Source organism: Lactuca serriola, chromosome 5 (genome assembly GCF_051521515.1).
Source record: "Lactuca serriola cultivar US96UC23 chromosome 5, Lser_US96UC23_V15, whole genome shotgun sequence".
NCBI classification, from domain to species: domain Eukaryota; kingdom Viridiplantae; phylum Streptophyta; class Magnoliopsida; order Asterales; family Asteraceae; genus Lactuca; species Lactuca serriola.
Window position 1 is genome coordinate 62,654,404 of NC_136412.1, and position 10,711 is coordinate 62,665,114.

General features: G+C 23.9%; 1 protein-coding gene across 1 annotated transcript; it reads left to right on the forward strand.

The window, feature by feature from the left end:
• Positions 1-292: 292 nt before the first annotated feature.
• On the forward strand, positions 293-9,952 carry LOC145052542 (HXXXD-type acyl-transferase family protein). Its single transcript, XM_079000363.1, has 2 exons — positions 293-846; positions 8,928-9,952. The coding sequence occupies exons 1-2, from the start codon at positions 388-390 to the stop codon at positions 9,849-9,851; spliced, it is 1,383 nt and encodes a 460-aa protein (XP_078856489.1). The 5' UTR covers positions 293-387; the 3' UTR covers positions 9,852-9,952.
• The last annotated feature ends 759 nt before the right edge of the window (positions 9,953-10,711 follow it).

The following is a 10,711-nucleotide window of genomic DNA, read 5'->3' on the forward strand; positions in this document are numbered from 1 at the left end:
GCTACACGCTACCAGCTTCCCGTTATCAGCTACATTCTACACGCTACCAGCTACCCGTTACCAGCTAACCGATACTCGTTTCCACCTAACAGTTATTTTTGTCAAATACGCCGTTAAACATACCTCTTCTAAAATAAATGTTTTATTTAAAATAATAATCTTAAGGTGATACTATCTAACAATTTTTTTTTAATTCCAAATTATTTTAAAACTAAAACATAAAATAGCCTTAAACTTTCAAAAGTTGGTTGTCGACATACCTAAATACATAATTGATCCCATATATTTGCAGTAGATCTTCCTATTTCTCCACTAATCTCTCTCTCTCTCTCTCTCTCAAATCGTTTTTCTGTGTGAGAGTGAGATTAGAACCTCGAAGCAGCAAGCATGGAAAGATCATGGGATGAAGAACTCCCAGATTGTCGCTATGAACAGAAGCAACCAAGTTTGATCAAACCCAATAGCCCCGCCCCAAATCACATTCTTTATCTCTCCAATATCGATGATCAAAAGTTCCTTAGATTCTCAATTAAATATATTTATCTTTTTCAAAACTCTGTAGCCATCGATCTCCTCAAATCTTCTCTCTCTAAGGTTCTTGTAGATTACTATCCATTGGCGGGCAGACTGAAACCCCTACACCTTGCTCATGAAGAACGTGACGAAGACGATGAGAAGCTTCAGGTTGAGTGTAATGGCGAAGGTGCTGTTTTTGCAGAAGCATACATGGATATCACTGCTCAACACTTTCTTCAGCTTTCCCACAAACCAAATAAGTCTTGGAGGAAACTACTTTTTCGGGTTGATGCTCGCACTTTTGTAGAAACTCCTCCTCTTGTTGTTCAAGTAAGTTCTTTTTGCCACCTGATCGATCGAGCCTATAATTGCTCTATTTAATTAACTACTTTTCATTAATATTAATTTTTGAACATCAAGGTGCCTCTCATTCAATTCTTTAAAACAATTTATTAACCAATTGCTAAGTTTCAAAAAGCACTGCCAATCACACTCCAATTTATCTAAAAGAGTTAGAAATTGTGATTTAATTCCATCTGATTTCTTAAAATTTTATGTTTAATTGAGTGTATGGATATATAGGTGTGAATATATTACACGGTTTGATTTAAAAAAAAAATAAACATTAAACTAAAGTGTAAATAAAAAATATTTTTTAATGTATAATTTTAAAATAAGAAATTAATAAACTTATATATTGAAATTTAATAATATATATATATATATATATATATATATATATATATAAGTATATGACTTTAATTTTTAAAATTGAAACAAAATAAAAATTGACTAGTGGATAATATTTATTTTAAAAATACCACAAAATGATAAGTGTCAAATTTCATGATAGATTGACATGTGGCAAAAAAAACCTTCATTTATTAAGGAGAATATATATATATATATATATATATATATATATATATATATATATATATATATATATATATATATATATATAAATATATATATATATTAAATTAAAAAAAAACATAAAAAAATTTATTAAAAATATTGTCTCATTTTAATGTTAATTTATAGATAACTAAATATTAAAAATTTAATATATTCAAAAGATATATTTGATAAAATAACATTCCAAAATGGATATAATCAACAATCGTTTTCGTAATCTCGATTATATAATTGTTTTCGTTAATATATATATATATATATATATATATATATATATATATATATATATATAAATATGAAATTTAAATTTTAAAATTTGAATTAAGTTATGAGATATTCTAATATATAAAAAACCACCTAAACAACTATTTTCAATATTTGTTTTATTATTATATCTAAATTTTATAAACTTTATTTTATTGACATATTATGAGAAAATATTAATAATCCGAAATCTATTGTAATAAATAAATATCTTTTTTACCATATGGCATATTGTTATTCATTTTGTCACATATAATCTTTTAGCTATAAAATTAAATTTTTTATAAACTCGAGATTTCCGTGGATCTTTAAAATATAAAATTTTGAACTAATACTCTAGAAAAATATCATGTGGCACAAGTTATGTTTATTTTTTGATTATATATATATATATATATATATATATATATATATATATATATATATATATATATATATATATATATATATACTTGTTTATAACCCGTGGAAACCACAGTTATAAAATCAATTAAACTTACATAATAAAAATTTATAATTATTAATCAATAATTTTAAATAAATTGTTAATTAAGAGATATATCAATTTTTAAAATTATTATAACTTCAAATTTAACATATATTTCGAAATTGTAAATTTGAATTTTGAAATGAGTTATCTAATATATCTAGATGACACATGTCATAATATTAATGAAGATGATATAATATTAATGAAGAGTTGTGTTAGAGTGACACTTGACAAAAAAATATTAAAAATATTTATTAATATATATATATATATATATATATATATATATATATATATATATATATATATATATATATATATATATATATATATATATATATATAACCTAACAAACCGCTATTAGTCCTACATACGACCTACGAAAAATGTCTAAAAAGTCTAGGAAAAAATTACATATATGCATGTAAATATATGCTTATGTATATTAAAAATTAGAATTGATTTTTTTTTTTGTATGAATGACATAGACACAACTTATATGTTTGTTTAGTGTTAGTTTTTTTTAGGAAATCTACTAAAAAGTCTTTTTGTTTAGGCTTTATAATTGATTTAGTTCTTTTTTTTAGTTAATTAAATTGCAAAAAACGGAAAGTATATTTATTTTGACTATTTTATTCGGTCAACACGTAATCTAACAGTTAAAAATTATACTTTTGGTCAAAGTTTTAAATTTTATTATAAATTTGGTCCAAAATTTATATTTTTTACATAGATCTCAAAATTTCGTTACAATTCATCCTAAATTTAGTTTTACACATTATTTTTTTTATGAAAATTTGTTTCGAATATTAGTTTTTGCTCTAAAAAATCATATTTACACAAAAAAACATATTTTCACATAAAATTCTTCTTTTTTCTATTTATAAAAACATTTTTGTATGCAAAATACCTATTTATAAAATTCGGTATTTATTAAGTGCATAAATATATATAAATCCGTTAATTTATGGGAAATATATATATACAAACAAATTTTTTCATAAAAAAACACAAACTTCGTTTTGTTTTTTTAAAAAATATTTAAGTTTATTTTTCATCCAAAAAAACTAAGTGTAGCAAAATTCTCGAATTTTGTCCTCTATAAATAGATATCAACATCGGTAAAAAACGATGAAAAACAACCATCTTGATCTATTCAGATTTGCAATGTGAATCTAAATTGTAAATTTTTCATTTTGAAGATTAACAATGTAATTCTGACTTACTATTTCATGTATATGATGATTCACAATCACAATGTGAATGTTAATTGAAAACTATATGTTTGTTTAGTGTTTTTTTTTAGGAAATCTACTAAAAAGTCTTTTTGTTTAGGCTTTATAATTGATTTAGTTCTTTTTTTTAGTTAATTAAATCGCAAAAAACGGAAAGTATATTTATTTTGACTATTTTATTCGGTCAACAGGTAATCTAACAGTTAAAAATTATACTTTTTGTTAAAGTTTTAAATTTTATTATAAATTTGATCCAAAATTTATATTTTTTACATAGATCTCAAAATTTCGTTACAATTCATCCTAAATTTAGTTTTACACATTATTTTTTTTATGAAAATTTGTTTCGAATATTAGTTTTTGCTCTATAAAATCATATTTACACAAAAAAAACATATTTTCACATAAAATTCTTCTTTTTTCTATTTATAAAAACATTTTTGTATGCAAAATATCTATTTATAAAATTAGGTATTTATTAAGTGCATAAATATATATAAATCCGTTAATTTATGGGAAAAATATATATACAAACAAATTTTTTCATAAAAAAACACAAACTTCGTTTTGTTTTTTTTATAAATATTTAAGTTTATTTTTTATCCAAAAAAACTAAGTGTAGCAAAATTCTCGAATTTTGTCGTCTATAAATAGATATCCACATCGGTAAAAAACGGTGAAAAACAACCATCTTGATCTATTCAGATTTGCAATGTGAATCTAAATTGTAATTTTTCATTTTGAAGATTAACAATGTAATTCTGACTTACTATTTCATGTATATGATGATTCACAATCACAATGTGAATGTTAATTGAAAACTATATGTTTGTTTAGTGTTTTTTTTTAGGAAATCTACTAAAAAGTCTTTTTGTTTAGGCTTTATAATTGATTTAGTTCTTTTTTTAGTTAATTAAATCGCAAAAAACGGAAAGTATATTTATTTTGACTATTTTATTCGGTCAACAGGTAATCTAACAGTTAAAAATTATACTTTTTGTTAAAGTTTTAAATTTTATTATAAATTTGGTCCAAAATTTATATTTTTTACATAGATCTCAAAATTTCGTTACAATTCATCCTAAATTTAGTTTTACACATTATTTTTTTTATGAAAATTTGTTTCGAATATTAGTTTTTGCTCTATAAAATCATATTTACACAAAAAAAACATATTTTCACATAAAATTCTTCTTTTTTCTATTTATAAAAACATTTTTGTATGCAAAATATCTATTTATAAAATTAGGTATTTATTAAGTGCATAAATATATATAAATCCGTTAATTTATGGGAAAAATATATATACAAACAAATTTTTTCATAAAAAAACACAAACTTCGTTTTGTTTTTTTTATAAATATTTAAGTTTATTTTTTATCCAAAAAAACTAAGTGTAGCAAAATTCTCGAATTTTGTCGTCTATAAATAGATATCCACATCGGTAAAAAACGGTGAAAAACAACCATCTTGATCTATTCAGATTTGCAATGTGAATCTAAATTGTAATTTTTCATTTTGAAGATTAACAATGTAATTCTGACTTACTATTTCATGTATATGATGATTCACAATCACAATGTGAATGTTAATTGAAAACTATATGTTTGTTTAGTGTTTTTTTTTAGGAAATCTACTAAAAAGTCTTTTTGTTTAGGCTTTATAATTGATTTAGTTCTTTTTTTTAGTTAATTAAATCGCAAAAAACGGAAAGTATATTTATTTTGACTATTTTATTCGGTCAACAGGTAATCTAACAGTTAAAAATTATACTTTTTGTTAAAGTTTTAAATTTTATTATAAATTTGATCCAAAATTTATATTTTTTACATAGATCTCAAAATTTCGTTACAATTCATCCTAAATTTAGTTTTACACATTATTTTTTTTATGAAAATTTGTTTCGAATATTAGTTTTTGCTCTATAAAATCATATTTACACAAAAAAAAACATATTTTCACATAAAATTCTTCTTTTTTCTATTTATAAAAACATTTTTGTATGCAAAATATCTATTTATAAAATTAGGTATTTATTAAGTGCATAAATATATATAAATCCGTTAATTTATGGGAAAAATATATATACAAACAAATTTTTTCATAAAAAAACACAAACTTCGTTTTGTTTTTTTTATAAATATTTAAGTTTATTTTTTATCCAAAAAAACTAAGTGTAGCAAAATTCTCGAATTTTGTCGTCTATAAATAAATATCCACATCGGTAAAAAACGGTGAAAAACAACCATCTTGATCTATTCAGATTTGCAATGTGAATCTAAATTGTAATTTTTCATTTTGAAGATTAACAATGTGATTCTGACTTACTATTTCATGTCTCTGATGATTCACAATCACAATGTGAATGTTAATTGAAAATAATTCAATTTTCAATAACTTCACAATGTGAATCTCAGCAGATTCACAATGTGAATCCGAGTTAATTTCGAAAAATATATGTTTTTATACTACAGTATGAATGTCTATTTCAAGAGTACAAACAATTATGACTATTGATATATTTATTTTGTTTATTGATAAAAAATCAACCTAGATATTTAAAAACAACAACAAAACAAATTGAGTTTTTTTTTCTAAACTAATTTTTTAAAATTCAAGAGTGGATTTATCCACACTGTGAATCTCAACCGCATATATTTCACTTATGAGGACTCACAATGTGAATTTGACTTATAGTTATTCACACTATGAATCTTAACTGAAAAGAATTCAGTTTTCAACAGATTCACAATGTAAATCAGAGCTAAAATTTCAATTTTTTTTGTTTTTTTTACATCAATATGAATTTATATTTAAAGAGTATGAAAAATATAAATTTTGATATATTTATTAATTTTTTTCAATAAAAATTAAATATTAGTGTTTAAAAAAACAAATAAAATGAAGTGAATTTTTTTGAAAAAAAAAATCATTTTTATATATCATTATGGATTTATATTTGAGGATGACGAAAATCATGAACCATAGTATTTGGTTGCTTTTTAAACAAAAAAAAAAAAGAAAAAAAAAGCCTAAGAAAAACTTTAAAAAATGAAATTAGTTTTGATATAATCTGGTGCATGTGCATCCAATGTACCAATCTACAACCCTTCCTTTAGTCGACGATCGCTTTAAATTTTGACGTTTTGGATAGCTTCATTGGTTACATGATTAATAATGGTTATATATATATATATATATATATATATATATATATATATATATATATATATATATATAGAGAGAGAGAGAGAGAGAGAGAGAGAGAGTTAGGTTCAAATGTGGATTGACATCTATTGTGTGGACGTGTGGATAATGTTATTCTGTGAGAATTACAAAGAAAATATGTTGTTTGATAATATGAATACGTTCAATTTTATATATAATTATTTTAATTATTAAGCATTTTCACTAATTAAATCGTCTATAAGGTTATTCTACACTTTTTTTAATGATTCTCATTCTGTCAGAATGTTATCAGTATGTTTATTGAGTCGTATTCTGTAAGAATTAAAATAAATAAAAAATGATGAATGAGAACAAAAGTGAAATAAAATTGGTGAGAATCCATTAAAATAACAGTAGTTTTGTGAGATTGAATGTATTCACATTACTAAAAAACATATTCTCTTAGTAATTTTCATAAAATAGCATTATCCACACGTCCACACAATAGTTGTTCATCCACATTATAACCTAGCCCATATATATATATATATATATATATATATATATATATATATATATATATATATATATATATATATATATGCATTATAATTGTCCAAAATTCTAAAAATTCAACTCCTAAATTAAATTACTCGCAAGATTTTTAGAGATTTCACCATTATCTTCCTCTTACTTAATTTTCATTTGCAATTATAATATATATAGTTTGGTAGGTGTTTGACAAAAAAATGTGATGTAATAGGAAGATAATAATGAAATTTCCAAAATCTTATAAATAAATCAAGTTAAGGATTGAAGTTTTAGAAAATCTTCCCTAATAAATAAAGAGCTTTTTGTCACATGTCCTCTTCTCCTTCATTTGGACACATGTCATTTTTTAAAATTCTAGAATTTTCTATATTCCACTTGTCATTTTATTGTAATTTTCATTTTATTAAATTAAAATTCATCATTTAATATGTAAGGTAATATATATGTATGGTATTTATTACAAAGAGTTTATATATGTAATATATTCTATACGTTAAAGCCTTATTAATTTTATAAATTCAAAATTTTACTCATTTTTCTTATAAATTCAAACTTTTCAAATTGTTAAAATTTCATATTTAATTTTTTTTTTACATAAACCTATGTAATACATGAGTGTCACACCTAGTCGTATTATATATATGATACAAAACAACCTAGTACGGTAGTTTTAGGTACCTAAACTTATATCTCTTGTAGCGTATATTCACTTTTCCAATGTGTGTGTATGTGTGTTTGTGTGTGTGTGTGTGTGTATATATATATATATATATATATATATATATATATATATATATATATATATAAAGAGAGAGAGAAAGAAAGAGAGAGAGAGAGAGAGAGAGAGAGAGAGAGAGAAAATGTTCATTTGAAACCATGCTAATTTTATAAAACATGGGCACATGATCCTAGTCAATCATCTTAGAGATAAAAAAAAATATAAAATGTAAAATAACAGAAAAAAAATCCGAAAATTCTTTTTTTAAATATTATTTTCATTATTTAATTTATCCAAAATAAATAAATAAATAAAATTACCGTTCTTCCAAAATATAAGTGAAATTTTATAATAGAATATTACATTGTAACTAATCAAATCGAATTTTTAAAATGTTAGAATATTCTAATATTCTACTAAAATTGATAAATATGTTAAAATATTCTAGTATTCTACTAGAAATGTTTGATTTGTTAGAATATTCTAATACTCTATTAGAATTTTTTGAATATTTATAGTTTAGTATTCTAGTAAAATAATCTTATATTCTAAAAAATCGATTTAAATATTTACAGTATAATATTCTTCTAGAATATTTCACATATATGTTGAAAAAAACAGTACTTTATATATATATATATATATATATATATATATATATATATATATATATATATATATATATATATGTATGTATATATATATATATATATATATATATATATATATATATATATATATTGGATAAAATAAATGACGAAAATAATATTTAAAAAAAAAACAAAAAATTTCATTTATTTTGCATTTTTAAAAATATATTTTTTTGATCTACAAAATGAATGGCTAGGATTGCGTCCCATGTCTCAGAAAATATGACGATCTCACATGATCCTAACCATATATATATATATATATATATATATATATATATATATATATATATATATATATATATATATATATATATATCAATTAAGAATTTGAATATATCTCTATGAAATTTGTTTAAAATATCTAATTTTATTAAACCAACTTCCTATTGTTTGTTTGGATGATTTGATTGCAGGTAACGAAACTTCAATGTGGAGGAATGATTATGTGCACGGCCATCAACCACTGTTTATGCGACGGTATTGGTACATCTCAATTCCTACATGCTTGGAGCCAACTTATCACCAAAGCTGTTGACAATCATCTACCAACACCATTCCATTCACGTCACTTGTTTAAGCCTCAGTCTCCTTCCTCACACTTACCACCTTTACTTCATCCTGCATTTACCAAAAATCATTCTAATACTGGGTTTTCCCTTAATCGATATTTACAATCTCAACTGCTCGTTCCTACATCATTGACTTACACCACTTCCCATACCCTTCGTCTCAAGACTCAATGTGAACCATCTATCAAATGTACAACTTTTGAGGTCTTAGCATCTCATACATGGCGTTCATGGGTTAAATCGCTCGATCTTGCACCATCTCTAGAAGTGAAGCTTTTATTCTCAATGAATATTCGAAATAAAGTAAAACCAGAGATTCCAAAAGGATATTACGGAAATGGGTTTGTGTTGGCTTGTGCCAAATCCACTGTACAAGAATTGGTTGATAGTAACTTGTATTATGTCGTAAAATTGGTGCAAGAAGCCAAGTCTACCCTAACTAATGACTGTGTAAATGGTATCGTAGAGTTATTGGAGGACAAAATCGTGACAACTGATCTCAGTGCAAGCTTAATTATATCACAATGGTCTAAGTTAGGGTTGGAGGACTTAAATTTTGGACAAGGTAAGCCATTGCACATGGGTCCTCTTACTAGTGACATTTACTGTTTGTTTTTGCCGGTTGTTGGTGATCCGAATGCTATTCGAGTTCTAGTATCCTTGCCCAAGAGTGTTGTTAGCAAATTCGAGTATTACATGAATGATTTTCTTGATACAAATAGTGTAGAAGCAAATGGAGATCATGAAAAAGGGAATTTATTGTTATAATTTTATTTTCAGTTGCAAGGATGTGACAACAATTAATTAATGTTAGATTAACTTGATCGTAAATCACCATAAATAATAAACACATGTTATTGAACTTTCAATATTTTTCTTCTTTTGCATTGATATATTGTATATTCATATATGATTGTGATTCATGATGACATTGTTGTTAGTGCATATAACAAACCTATAAAAGGTTATAGAGTTAGTTGATAAAGGTAATTGGCTTTTGGAAAGATGGCAAAGATACCACTTGTACTTCAAGAAGAGATTGAACAAATGGCTTGTAATGATGGGCGAGTAGTTCTCAAGGTATAATGTTATCTATTTGGGGCATATCAAAAGCTAAAGGCAATAACAAGTTATACAAGTATTGCAAGAAAGATGTTCATAAAATTTGTGGGTGTTATAAATTGTATAATAAATAAAAATGAATTCCATAGATAAATCAAAGGGTAATCATGATTTTGAAACCATCCTCCTGACGGTAGTTCCAACGATGAGGTTCCTATTGTTACTATTGGAGGTGTGTCGATTGTTGTAATTGTTGGAGGTATTGATGATACTTGAGTTATTCATTAATCTTGCTATGGACTTGCGTGTGATATAGTCATTGTATTTTAATGTAGCCATAAGTACCAAAAGTGACATGAATATAGGGAACACTTTGAAAGTAAAAACAAACATTGGCTAAAGACATCTGGCCATGGATTTCTGGTTTGGCGTGTGTGATTTTTGTACTAGTGCTATCAGATGTGTTCTCACAAAGAATTGTTTACTACTTTTGAACCAATACAGAATGTTAAGTCGGTTCATGGATTTGATGGTTTCTAATGCACTATCATTTTCAAAATGTTCGA